Below are 14186 nucleotides of genomic sequence, written 5' to 3'. Positions count from 1 at the left end.
GGGTGCAGGTGTGCACAGCATCCCGGGAGCCGGGTCCCAGCACACCTGTCTCCTCCCTGAGCCTGTCTTAAAAAGAATAAAAAATCTCTGGCTGCTGTCTGTCATTATTCTCAACTGTTCCACAATTCGTATATTTTTCTGGCCCAGAGTTCACTGGGGCAATAGCTACCACAAGTAAACATGGCCCAGGTCTTTTCCCACCTGTGTCTGAACCCAATCACCCCTTTTATTTCTGTCCCACACTTCTTCTAGCTTCACCTGCTTAGCCATAGGGAGTGGGGGCTGCTGCACCTGCTCTGTAAGCTGGGTTTTTCAGCTTCCTTGGTTTGGGTGCCACCAACGCCCTTCCGCGGAGCGCGGAGCAGGCAGGAAGACAGCTGCTGGGGAGCTGGGCACCCACTCAAGCTTCCTCCCCTGAAAAGAACGAGGGAGCCTGGCGAAACAGTTAATGGGGAAAGTATGCAAGCAGCAGGAGGCACCTGATCAATAACTCCCAATCTCCCGTGGGCCATCAATCCTTCTCCGCAACACGAGCCCACGGCTTCATCAATCAGCCAGTGCACCCGCTCCAGGGCTGCCAGAAGGGCTCAGGGGCTGAGATGTACCACGGCGCTCAGCAGTCAAAGGCAGCGCCTGGCTGTTGTTTCAAAGGTGGTGTGTGGGGGATCAGGATGAGCTCCCTGAAATGGCATTGGGGTGGGGGTCCACCAGTGGCCTGGGCTGCTTTGGGGGAAGGGGCAAGAGGCCGAGGGCCTTGCGCTGCTGCTGCTGCAGCTCGCCATCCCTCACTGCTTTCCTCTCTCCTCCCTCCAGCTTTCTCCCCACAGACCACACCCTGCGGGGCTACAGGAGCCACGCTTTGACTACTACAACTACACCCCGGCTGACTTGGACTTGAGTGACTCTGAGATGCCCCACGTCATTGAGATCTACGACTTCCCAGCAGAGTTTCGCACCGAGGACCTGCTGCGCGTCTTCTGCATCTACCAGTGAGCCATTTGTCCCTGTTGTGTTGGACTAGAGGGCCCCTGTGGCTCCTTCCAACTCTGCGATTCTATGTCCCATGTCACACCTTCTCCTTGGGTGTGGATCACCCCCAGCAGGCAGGGCTGGGGGTGATGGCTCTCTTCACCTAGAGCTTTCCCTTCCATGGCCTCCTGACTTCTATGAGTCCTTAGACCTGGATCCAGATGTGCCCCTGGCTCAGAGATGCAAAGGCCAGTCTTGTTCCAAAGATGCCCAGGCATGCTCTGGCATCACTACCCACCAGGCATCCTTCCAACCCTCCCTAGCCCTGCACCCCCTCTTGAGCTCCTCCCAGGACTGCACACAATTGCTTTTTTCTTCCTCTGCACCCCCCACCCCCACAAGAACCCTGATGTCCCCATATTTCTCTTTTCTGCTCTCCAGGAAGAAAGGCTTTGACATTAAATGGGTGGATGACACACACGCCCTGGGGATCTTCTCCAGCCCCATCACAGGTGAGGCTTGTTTTTCAGCAGGGCTTGACTGGGCAACAGGAAGCGGCTGTCTTGGTACCTGGTGGGGATGGCCTGTCTAATGCATTCACTGGGAAGGGAGTCTTCTTCCCCGTATGATACCTGTTTCTCTTCTCGCAGCCCGAGATGCTCTCAGCACCAAGCACTTGATGGTGAAAACCCGTCCGCTGTCCCAGGCCACGCGAGCTGCAAAGACCAAGGCCCGAGCCTTTTCTGGTGAGTCCAGAAGAAAGAGATTAAATGCCTGGGGTGCTGAGCATCTTCCAGCCTGTAGCTCATAGCTGCACTATGTATTCTTCCCCTGCAGAGATTATCCCGGATCATTGTAGGCAGCCATAGTTGTAGGGCTTCAACAGCCCCACCCACCCACCTGGACCCTCCATCTCTGCTCCTCTCAGGTGCTGATGAGCACTGGTTCTTCAGCACAACTGCTTATGAAACCTGGTCTGCTGGAAGTCTCTCTCACACGAACATTGGGCTTCCCAAATCCTACAACCACCTTTCCAGGGAAGCAGCTGCAGTTTAAACCAGTGGAAGTTCTCCTGCTAGCACCAAACAGGGCTTGTTAACTGTAATAGTAGAATCAATAAGAATGGGTTGCCCCCCTTTGGGTTCCTGCTGGCTGCCCTAGTCCCTGAGCACCCTTGCATCTCATCGGGGCTGAGAATAACAAGAAGTCTGGTTGGCTTCCTAGGGCAACGCCAGGCAACACGCAGGGAATTGAAAGGTGCATTAAAAAAAAGTAACAAAATTAATATTGAAAGTAGAATCTGCAACACAGTTTACAAAAAAAAAAAATACAGAAAATTAAACAAACATTAAAATCATCAATAGAAGATAACATTAGAAGCAGATATTTAAAACAATTCGAAACGTTTCTAGTGTCACATGGCCTGTTTGCAATATAGCTTTGTGGGTGTGTGACACACAGGAGAGAAGAGTCAGGCAGGCAACAGTGCAGCCCTGCAAACCCCAGCCAGCCAGTGTTTCCCACACACACGCTGTCGCCCCATTGCTCCCATGTATCTCTTGCCCATGGCAGATCCCTTTGACAGCTGCTTCCATTCCCGTTTTCCTGACCATCAGGGGTGCTCTCAGCCTCCTCTGCTATCCTCCTTTGTATGTGATAGAGGGCAGCACCCAGGCTCTTCCCTGCCTTATCTCTTTTCCTTTAATATGTGCTTTTGGAAAAGGACTCCTCTGCTGATGTAGTGCCTAAATACTCTCATCTTCCAGCAATGGGAGTCCTGACTCTGAGCACTGAGACTGTTCTCCTCCCTCTGCCAATTCCTCTAGAATTCCTGCAGCCAGCCAAAGAGCGCCCCGAGACCTCAGCCGCGCTGGCCAGGAGACTGGTGACAGGCGCCCTGGGCGTGCGGAGCAACCAAAGCAAGGCCGAGCGGGAAGCTGAACGCAGGCAGCTGCAAGCAGCCCGAGGTAAGCCTAAGGATGCGGGGAAAGACGTGTGCTGACGCTGTTGTGTTGTGGAGGCAGGAAGTGTGTTGGAGACGGAGGTGGCCCAGGCTGTGGTGCTGCAGAGTGCAGGCGAGGGATGCTGGGGGATTTCTCAGTGTCTCTGCCTCAGGCCTCCCTGCTCTCACTCACTACCCACGTCCCGGGAGTCTCTGGGGAGTCTGGCTCTCTGCTTCCAGGCGGGGTTGCAAGTAAGCTACACCAACCACGTGCTCGCTCACTCTCCTTGCTGTCACACAGACAGCTCTGCCTGCCTGAGGACCTGAGGGAGTCTGTTAGGCAGCCAATGTGTAGGTCACGGAAGGCACCGAGTGTGCCTGGCGGAAACATGCAGGGATACAGGAGAGGGGATCACCCTTGGTGTCAGGTTGCATTCTGGGAAAGGGTTCCCTCTTAGCCCTCCCCTCTCCTTCCGCGTTAAGGGAAGCATCCTCTGCACAACAAAGGGGGAGCCAGGTGGCCTGGCTGGGGAAAGGGGTTGTTTCCCCCTTTCCCCACCACTACCAGCTTTCTCCAGGGCACAGGAGACCCATGGTCAGATGAGCTGCCACCTCAGCCACGCTGCTGTCCTGGGCTTATTGTATCCATTAAGGGCCCTGTCCCTTCCCAGTGTGATGGCAGCTGGCTCTCCGCCTGCCCTTCAGCTGCACCAGCTAGATAACAGCGGTGGAGCGTGCCCGCCTGGCTGGGGAGTGCGCAGCTTTTCCATACTTGTTTGGAAACTGTAATGAGATCAGTGAGGTCCTTTGAGATTCCCAGATTCCCCACATGTCTGTTATTTCCTGTTAGGACTGGGAGGGCTCTATTGGGTAGCAGGAGCCGGCCACTGCAGAGCAGCTTGTAGGAGCCTAAGGATGCTACGCTCCTGTCCTACAGCTGTCAATCACATCTTCAGCATCCTTTGTTAAGAAAGGAGTAGTTAGGGAGTACCTTGTCTCTCCAGGTACCAGCTCCCAATGTCCTAGTCCTCTGGGCTGGGATATTTTGACATCTCTAGTCTTCATGGGAATCCACAAAGCTCCCACTCTCCCCAGTGGTTGCCCAGACTAAAATTCACACACATGTTGTACCTGTGGTGTATGGCCCTTAACCCTGATGGATATGTGACTTTTGATTCGGCCGAGTATTTGCCCTAGGGGTAGCAGTAGGTGGAACCAAGGGTCACAGACTTGGCTCAGAAGTGGAGGAGTTTTATGGAAGATGCAACTGGATTGAATTGGTGTGAAAGGGTTAGTTGGTACTGAAAGTCATAGGCAAGGGCTCCCTCTGGGCTGAGTTGATTCTATTATGTCAATAAAGCCTTTTGTATATAGTGGAACCTGACAGTAGGTCTATGGGCCTTGCAGGGCAGGTAGTCTAGAAGATGTTCAGATCTGTCTTGTACTCCAGATTGGCAGGTTGGGCAAAGGAGCTGGCAGCTCTTTGGTTCCCATGTTCGTTTTCAGTTTATCCAGAGCCTCTGATTTTGTTACAGGAATATATGCTGTAGGGATACAAGGACCTTTTATTTCTTTTGAGAGCCACATTCTCTTGGGGATGATCTGTTGGGGACTGTGTGCCAGCAGTGGAGGCAGCCTGACCCAAAAGTGAGGAGCACCACTTCTCTCTCTCACACACACACTTTCTCTTTCTCTTTCTTTCATTCTCTCCCACTATTCTCTTTCTGCCACTTTCTTTCCCCCTGGTACTCCCACCCCACCTTACCATCTGCTTCAGACACATGCATTGCTTGGGCTGCAGGCTGCTCACCCCTGCCCAGAAATGTGGAAGGAAGAAGAGATTTCAGGGAAGTGGGATGAGGCAGGGCCTCTCATTGAAGCAGGTGGAGGATGGGGGCAGAGCTGGTGGATCATGCCCCCTAGAGACAGTCAAAGATTGGGCTTGAAGAGGGAAGCTGAATAGCCTCTGATCTCAAAGAAGCACACCGTACATCCTAGAGAGGTCAAGTTAGGCTTTGCGTTTTTAAAAAAATCCTGCTGCTCTTTTTGAAACAAAATGCAGTATTTTAAGCTTGCAAAGACCCTTCAGGCAGCAGTGAAAATCAGGAGAAGAGGGTGCAGGTAATTAACAATGCAAATATTTTAGTCACTGTAGGTATATGTCTTTAACAACAAGCTTTTTGCACATTAAAAAAAAAGTGTTGATAGTTGTTTGTCAGTTCAGGTGATAAATTTCCCCGTGATTTTCCTGTTTCTAATATAGCCTCTTTCCCCCCTACACCTGCTCCTCTCCAGCCCCCACTCCACACACCCACACTGCACAGCCTAGCCCCTTCCTATGGAGTTTTCTGAGGAAGCTTCTCTCATACAATGACTCTATTACCTTCTGTCATTCTTTTTGAAACTGGAGTATGAGCATGGATTACTCTGGGTCTCTCTGACATTCCCAGCATAATCAGAAGCTGTTAAAAATTGTTTTTCTCCATAGCTTTCACTTTAGCATTTTGAATAGGATCTGAATCCAATAATCACTGCAGCGTTTCCAGCGCTATTACCCCTGCCAATGATGGCGTGTGCCCTGTGAACACAGCATTTTGGACTAATTCCTGCAACAGATTTCTCATTGTATACATATGATGTCCAGGTTACTGTAGCCTCGTTCAGCCCAGGCCTCCCCCTGCTCTCATATTTTTACTGTACTGTCCTTGCAGATGTCCTCTTTGTGACCACATTAGAGTAGTGATTCTTTTTCTTTTTTCTTTTTCTTTTTTGCCCATTTTTCTGCCATGGCGCTGCGAGGGACAAAAGCTGGAAGACTAGTTTATGGCTTCGGCCAGATGCTTATGAGACAGGAGGCACCAGCAGCGGCGCTCCCATATACTTGGCCCCGTTCCTCAATTGCTCTCCCAAAATGCTATATGGTGAAATGAGGGGGCATCAGGTCTGTGATCCTCAGGTTTGGGCACTAGGTGGTGCTCCAGTCCTGATTACTGCTCCAGGATGCGGAACTGGGAGCCAGTGCCAGCTGCAGGAGGCAGTGTAAGTCATGCATAGGAATAGGTGATTTGTTTTAATTGAAGCTGCCAACTCTGCAGTCTCCCTGCTCTTCTCCGCTTGCTAGCCTTTCCCTCGGGTCACCAGGCAGGCTTTCTGATCCTAGCACAGGTGAGACGCAGCCCATCGGAACATGGCATGGCACTGCCGATAGAGGCTGGTCAAGGGGCAGGCACAGTGCGGCTGAGATGGGAGGAAGGACATGGCGGCGTGAAGCAAGGTCAGCACAGGGCACATGCTTTCTGAGTGCCAGCAGGGTAGGCAACCACAGTTTGCTGAGGAAAGTGGTTGTGCTGTGTCACGGGAGCGGAGCCTGGTGCGCTGGGAAGGGCGGGAGGTGATGGAGGAAGGAGGGAGAGGAAGCGCCAAGGCTGCGGAGAAGCGCCACTCTGTGGAGTCAAAACATATACCGTCATGTGATAGACAACAATCCCATGACTGCAATCATGGAGCAGGAATTCTAACAGGCTGCAGTCCCCTGCACCTTCCAAGTGTGGCGCTTTCCTAGGCTGGCAGAGTGCACCCCCCATGACTTCACCTGCCCCTTTTCTCCTCGCAGAGCGGAAGCGCTTGGAGATGAAACAACGAGAAGATGCCTGGGAAGGACGTGAGTGAGGCCGCACCATCTCAAGGAGAAAGGGGAGAGATGCCTTGAGACTTCACCTGAGCAGGACTGGGGCTTGGGTGCAGGCGGGCAGGTTGTGCTCGGCAGCGTTGGGGAAAGTTCTGCCGCTCCCTTTGGGCTGAGCAGCAAGAACATGGGCACTCCTGAGCGGCGGAAACGTGCTCAAATGAGCCCCAGCAAGCCTTGCCCTGGGACCCTGAAACAGTGGAGCTGGAGTTGGCAGTGCCTCTGCAAGAGCTGCCACTGGGCATCCGGCCCAAAGACTGGGCACTGTTCCACTTGTTGTGCCATGGAAACATAACCCTCAATATCCAAAGGACGTTGGCTCGGCCCTTCTTGGATGTGCTGCGTCCTCCACTGTGGGCAGCAGGAAGACCACTGAGCAGTGTGGTGCCCTTGGGTTCTGTGGGACTGGACTGAGCTGTGGCAGCTTTTACAATGGGCCCTCCAGGATGATCAAGTGCCCGCCATTGAGTTTCTTATTAAAGGCTTTTTTATTTTTTAAAAAATTCACGTGGTGCAGTGTGCAACGCAGCCTCACTACTTCCAAGTTGCTCTTGAATTAACCTCTGCAACCTTCTGGATTCAGCAACAGCCAGTGGTGGCAGCCAACCAGCTGAACCAGACTCCCTCCCAGCTCCTCAGGATGTCCAAATGCTGACCGGAAGTCAGCCTCAGATGCACAGAAAACAGCAACTCTTGTATGTTAGCAGAATCCTGATAGAGCTAAGTTCCAGTAAAGAGCTGGTGTTGAGATGCTCTTTTCCCTTGTGTGTGCTGGGAAGCTGGCATGTTTACGGGAGGCCTTTGCCACCCAAGCTGTATGCAAGATCCCTGGCCCTACCAGGATATTGCTGCTGCTGGGATTCCCCTCCTCATAGCAGGAATGCTTTGGCAGAGGCCCCTGCAGCATGTCATTCCCACCTTGTGAATATAGGGCTTGTAATAGCTGCCGGACCCAGGTCACAGCACAAACATGCTTGCTCTGGCCAGCTTGCAGGAAAGGTTGGATTTCGCTTTACGGGCACCGACCCCCCCAGGAATGCCTCCCCAGGGGCAGCAGACAAAGTCCTCTCTGTTCCAGGTAGCCTGATTACAAACGCCCGAGCTGCAGGCAGATTGGCCACTTCCTTGTAAACTGACATCGACAACACGCCCCTGCTAGGCCGTGCCGGAGATTCCTGTGGTCAGACTCTCCCAGCTGTGTTTGGGGTCAACACCCTGGGAGCAACTTGGCTCCCTGAGTAGCGGCTGCCGCTGCCTGCTTGCCCCAGAGTTCGAGACCCAAGGACAACAGCACGGAGGGAGCAGGCAAGACTGCAGGACAACGTGTCCCAGGCCCAGCAGCGGGTAGAGACTTGGGATTCACAGGCCGTAAGAATGGGAGTGGTGCTCAGGAGGACTAAATGGGAGTGGGGAGGCAGAGTCCTCTTGGCTGATGCTTCAAGGTAGGGATGGGGGGGAGCAAATACCGTGGTACCTTGGTTTACAGATGCTTCAGGTTACAGACGCTTCCGGTTACAGACTCCGCTAACCCAGAAATAGTACCTCGGGTTAAGAACTTTGCTTCAGGATGAGAACAGAAATCGTGCGGCGGCAGCGGGAGGCCCCATTAGCTAAAGTGGTACCTCAGGTTAAGAACAGTTTCAAGTTAAGAACAGACCTCCAGAACGAATTAAGTTCTTAACCCGAGGTACCACTGTATGGCCCTCCAGAACTCTCTGCTTGGCCCTTGGAACTCTCCCCAGGCCACACCCCTCCTCCACTGGCCACGCCCCTCGCTGGCCCTGCATTGCAGCCTCCTTGAGTGTTTTTTTTCCTGCCCAGCCTGTATCCTTGCACTTCCTGGATGGCAAATACAGAGAGATGAGCAAATTGGCACTTGTTGCTCCAGTCCCTTTTGCTTCTGGCCCCACCCGCCTTTGGTATGTGGCCCCCTGAAGGCTGCCAAAGAGGACATGTGGCCCCCAGGCTGCAAAACGTTCCCAGCCTGTTTGAAAGGGTGTCTGTGGCGCCACATGGCCTGATTTCCGGTCAGAGAGGGAAAAGGGAGACTGGAGCCTTCTTGTCAGAGCCTGGGGAGACGCTGCATGGGAAATATTGTCTCAGAAGCATCCAGTCCTGTTTAGCTTTGCCCGGGGTCAGGTCAAGGTAGGCCAAGACAGCTCTCAAGCCTGGAATGTGCTGGCAGGCCGAGTGTTTACTGGCCAGCCAAGCTCACAGGCATCTCCCTGCCTGGAACAGCTCTCTCTTGTGTCTCCTCTTGGGCAGGGTGGAGTCCGGGACTCTGATGTGGGCAGCGTTCTGGAAGGGGAGGCGGATGGGTGCTCACTGCTTTTCCTGGCAGTTCCAGTAGTCTCTAACCCCCTGGTGAGGCCTGGCTTGCTCTGGCCTGCCAGCTGCTCCCCGAAAACAAGCCCCGTCTATTTGGGCCAATTAAATACTCTAAATACTGATACAGCGCAGCGGCTAAACTGTGTCCCACCCCTGTTTATAGCTTCTGGCAGCCTGCGGAGGCTGCCGACATGAAAGGCCAGCAGCCATGAGCCATCTGTGCCTTGTGAGCAACTTGAGAGGGAGTTTCCATCAGCACGAGGGCTGGAAATGTCTCTGCTCAGGCTACTCTTTCCCTCAGAAATGCTTGGCTTGTTTCTTTTGTTCCTTGATCAGGAGACTTTATGCAGTCCTAGGTGTGTTGCTCAGAAGTAAAAGTTCAGTGGGACTTACTCTCTAGTCAAAGCCACCTTAATGCCCCAATGCAGAGCATTCCTCATGAATTTGTGCCTCAAGTCCTGTGTTGGGTGGCTGTTTCTGCACCTCCATCCTGATGGACCTTGGTTCAGTCTCTCTTCTCCTCAGTCCTCCTCATTGCCTTTGTGTTAGATTGACAGAATTTGTGCCACACACGCAGCTAACCATTGTTTTGAAGGCCTTCAGAATAATATGTAGGGACCGTGTGTGTGTGTGTGTGTACAGTGCTTTTTTTCTTTTAAAAAATGTTTAGGGGTACTCTCATTTTGACTCAAGAAAATCACCATTTTATAGTTCAAATTGGGGAAAATAAATACAGTAAATGGACATAAGTACAGAGATTCACAAAATGTTTAGAGGTATACATACCCCTGTGTCCCCCCAGAAAAAAGCACAGTGTGTATGTACACCCCCCAAAAAAACAACACATACATACACACATACATTTAGTTAGTTAGTATACCGCCCTACACCTGTAGAACTCAGGGTGGTTCACAACATAGTAAAAATAACAACAAAACAATAATTCTCCCCCCCACACACAACACATTTGAAAGGGCATCAGATGTCAATCAGCCAAAGGCCTGGTTGAAGAGGAATGTTTTTGCCTGGCAGCTACAGGTGTATAATGAAGGCACCAGCCAAATCTTCTTGGGGAGACCATTCCACAAAAGGGGAGCCACTGCAGAAAAGGCCCTTTCTCGTGTTGCCACCCTCTGGATCTCTCGTGAAGGAGGCACACGAAGAAAGACCTCGGAGAATGGTATCAGTATCCGGGTACGGTCAAATGTAGAGAGGCTGTCCTGGCGTTTCCCTGGTCTGCTGGGCTTGACCTCAAAAGGCTACAGCACTGGGGAGTTCACTGTCTTCTCCACTGTCCATTGCTCCAGATGGTTAGTCCAGCCTCCATGAAAAGTTTTGTGTTGGGGTGGCTAACCTTACTCAGCCTCAGGTCCAAAAGCATGGCAAGCGTGGGCACCCCCCCCCCACATGTGCAAGCAGGTAAGGCAGCAGAGGAGGGGCAGTGGAGTCACAGATGTGGCGGTCAGCCACCCTTATTTCTAATTATTTTGTTATGTATTAAAATTATATACTGCCTTTTATTCGAAGATCACAGGGCAATTCACAGCATAAAAGTACAAATGCCCTTGCCTTGCGTCCTCTGGGTCTGGCTAAACAACCTTTTCCCAAAGCCCAGCTTTGGCATCTGATTCTTGTGAAATGCCCTTCCCTCTTTGAGAAGCTCAGAAGCCCAGACCTATAGCTGTGGCAGCAGCTGCTTTATTCCTCTTCAGCGCTGATAGTTGGCAACCATGTTTTGAGTCTATATCACACCTCAGGGAGAGAGGAAAGAAGTGCATTAGTACACAATGGCCCATATTGTACAGAAGGATAATATGTGGGTTTTGGGGTTTTTTTAAGGCCACCATTCTCTTGTAAAATGTGCGTTCTGCAAGAGGACAGCATAGCACATTACCAGACAAGCCTTGGTAGCAGCAAACAACTGTAGGATAGGACTTGTTGGTAATGACAAGAGCTTGGAAGATCATGGTCAGGCAGACTCTGGTTATGGCAATATAGATGGTTTTCACCTAAAGAGTTTTAAAAAACAGCTCCCTGTGCAATGAGCTTGAAAACATCGACATATATTGTGACCATGGATGCGTATCACTGGGAATTCAAGTTCATGGTAGAGGCTGTCTTCTACAGGAAGGAATGTTTTGCCTGAACTCTGAACCCAGGTCCACTGGGACTGAGACCAAGACTTTGAAGACCGATTTAATATCCAGGGAAGCAGCTGAAGCAGCCCCAGAAGCCAGAGACTAGGTCCCAATGTGTGTCTCCTGGCTTCCCAACATCAGAAATTGCCCAGAGGCTGCACTGAGTGGGTTTCAACTTGAAAGAGAATTTTAAGAGAGCAGAACTGAACCATCAAGCTAGTTTAATGTTTACCTTTCACTTGCCCTCTGAATTGGCTGCCTTACACTGCCAAGCTATATAGGATGCTGGAGAACTATGCTTTAAATAAAAAAAAGTATTATTACTAATTAGCAACCCCATATGGTTGCTTCAGAGATGGGGGAAGTGGCAATCTGGAGAGTGCCTTTAATTCTTTCTGCCCTTGTTTTACCAATCTAATTTCCCCAGCCTCCCAAACTCGCTACTATCTGTGCAACATTACAAAGGAAAAGAAGCTTCAGTACCTGTCATCCCCCCCCCACTGAGCTTATAGTAGCTTCAATGTCTGATTTGGATTGGATCTCCCAAAGTACACCTTTCCTGATCTTCGAAGCAGCCTTTCAAGGTTGTGAATGAGTGTATAAGACAAAAATGAAGGTGCTGAGGTGTCTCAGGTCCAGGGCCTGGCAAACGCAGCCCTCTAGGCCTCTCTACTTGGCCCTTGCACTCTCTTCAGCCCACACACCCCACCAGCTCTGCTCTGCACCCTCTCTGAGTGCTTTTGCCAGGCTGGAATGTGCCGCTCAACCGTGAGCCTCTTTTGCTTGCTTGGGTGACAGCAAAGAGGTGCTTGCTTGTGGCTGGAATGTAGCCTACACCACAAAGTGTGTGTCCTGTCTGTGGCTACACCTGCTTTTGTCTCCAGCCCTGTCCACCATCGAAACGTATCGCCAAGAAAGTTGCCTATGAGGAGATAGGGCCCTGAGAATGAAGAAGGTTCCCTTGCCCTTCTTTTGAGAGAACAGATGACTGAGCTTGGAGGAGCAGAAATCTCAGGTAGGGATGTCCTGGGACAGAAGAGCAGAGAGATCAGGGGCACAAGGCCATGGAGAGCAGGAGATGAAACTGGGCAGGACACAAGTGCACCCAGGGAAGGAAGGCGGCAACACTCGCTTTGTATTGGGCTCCAAAGGAAACCAGTGAATATTGGACAGCAGCAATACTCAGGATGGGGAGGGAGGAACATGAAGGGGTCCCACATCCTTTTAATCCCAGCATTGAAGTGAATGGACCACAGGCTAAATCGCGTCTGGTCTATTTTGAAATGAAAGCTTCCCACTTCCCTTTTCTCTCTCACTTGAAGTGCTGTGTGGAAGGTGAGCTGGCTAATCTTAGTATAGCGTAAAAAGAGGGTGGTAAACAGGTGGAAATGGTTTAATGCAAGATCAGAGAGGAGGTTGTAGTCAAAGCAAGAGCATGAGAGCTATTGGGAACGGAGGAACCGGGCAGATCTTCAAAGCAATGTGGTGGCTCTGAAAGTTCAGGAAGCAGCTAAAAACAAGGAGCCCCGCCCAAGCGAGGAGGGAGCAGGGGACAGGGTGCCAGTGGGTGTAGGATGCCAAAGGAAGTGTAATTCATAAGAATGTGCAAACTTTGGAAGTGGAAGAAATGGAGGAGAGGCTGGCGGCCAAATGTGAAAAGGGAGCAAGAAGGGGCAAAAAAACACCCTTCACAAAAACACCTTGGGAACTGAAAATGATCCTAAATTCCCCACAAGGGCTTTATTACATCATGACGTCTTCCTGTTTTGAACACTCCTCCTTGCTCTCTCTGTCCCACCCAGGCTCCAGGAGTGATTACCTTCTGCTGCCTCACCCTTCTGGGGCATCATACTATGAACAGGCTCTCTTCAGAACCCGTTTAATACTCTCTGCCTTTAGCCAGACATGAACAAGGCTGCACAAGGTGTCCCTGGTTGCCGTTGGCTCTTCTGATCCAGCCACGGAGCAGGACGTCCAGATCTGTCAAAGCATGGAGCCCTTCCAGATTATCCTAACATCTGCTGGACAAAAGGGGCACAGAAGATTTTTAAATTCCCCTGGAGTTTAACCCCAAATGTTGGCTCACACTTTGGATGCTGGCTAGAAGGGGTAGTGAGACATCCTCTAAGAGGAATGTAGCAGGTGCTGCTTAATTCGGGGGGTGCAACTCTTCAGCTTGGCCCTTTATATGCCTTTGCTTTTTCTATAATTTCCTGTCTAGCCAAATGCTTCAGGAGTGCCTTGGTCAAGCTGACCTCTGCTTGCTTTCCCCCTTCTGCTCCCTTCGCTCTGCTCTGGAGGTGGAACAGAGGCATATATTTGTGGAGTGGTTCTGTGCCCTCCACCCTTCCTCTTCCTTAGGTCAAGATGCACCCTGAAATGGGTGGGGCTGGCTGCCAGAAGGGCTTTGGAACGCAGCAGAACTTCAGGTACTTACTGATCTCTTGCCGGCCAGGATTAGGAACAGGGACAGGCCCTTTTATTTGAGTTCAGTAGCGAGGCAAGGAAGGAGAAGAGGTAAGAGTGAGGCTGTTGGTCTTGGTATATGGCTCCACTGCGGTGCTGGGGAATCAATAAGGCCGCAGGGGCTTGCCTTTGCTGCAGGCAGGCATAAATCACTCCCACCCATTCCTCTTCATGCCTTGACACAGGCCTGAGGACTACCCCCCTCCCCAACCCACAAGACCTGATGGATTGCAAGCAGCTGCTGTCCATCTGCCATTTCTCCAGGCTTTGCTCATTGCCTGGGGAGGGGGAGCACTGCAATGGAGTCAGCGCTGAGTGAGGGGAGAGATACCACTTTGCTATGACCCGGACTTTCAGCCTGACTTCTTTAAACATCGCATGAAGACTCCACTTGTGACCACACATCGTTAGCTATCTACATTGTCATCCTTGATCATAGGACAGCAGCCTCACTCCTCCTGCAAGGTGTGTGCTCCATCTGGCTTCATAGTCACCAGCTGTTCCCACCCTCTGCTGCACTCGCGGAGAGAAAGAGCCTTCTCAGGGATTGTCCTATAAATGCTGTGGCTCGTGAAGTAGGGCAGGGTTTCCCAAGCTTGAATCTCTAGCTGTTTTTGGACTACAGCTCCCATCATCCCTAGCTAGCAGGGCCAGCGGT

At 51.5% G+C, this 14186-nt stretch overlaps 1 protein-coding gene across 4 annotated transcripts in view; it reads left to right on the top strand.

The window, feature by feature from the left end:
* R3HCC1L (R3H domain and coiled-coil containing 1 like) overlaps nucleotides 1–7099 on the top strand; it is a 39625-nt gene extending 32526 nt beyond the window's left edge. For all 4 annotated transcript variants that reach the window (XM_083615064.1, XM_083615063.1, XM_083615062.1 and 1 more), the window contains exons 3-7: nucleotides 814–989; nucleotides 1411–1481; nucleotides 1620–1715; nucleotides 2796–2936; nucleotides 6525–7099. In XM_083615064.1, coding sequence (XP_083471190.1) covers nucleotides 814–989; nucleotides 1411–1481; nucleotides 1620–1715; nucleotides 2796–2936; nucleotides 6525–6580 — 540 coding nt within the window. In that variant the 3' untranslated portion in view covers nucleotides 6581–7099. The remainder of the gene's footprint in view (nucleotides 1–813; nucleotides 990–1410; nucleotides 1482–1619; nucleotides 1716–2795; nucleotides 2937–6524) is intronic.
* Nucleotides 7100–14186: the final 7087 nt, after the last annotated feature.

This window comes from Podarcis filfolensis (assembly GCF_964270895.1).
Source record: "Podarcis filfolensis genome assembly, chromosome: 5".
In the NCBI taxonomy this organism is placed as follows: Eukaryota; Metazoa; Chordata; class Lepidosauria; order Squamata; family Lacertidae; genus Podarcis; species Podarcis filfolensis.
This window is presented reverse-complemented; position numbering and strand designations above follow the sequence as displayed.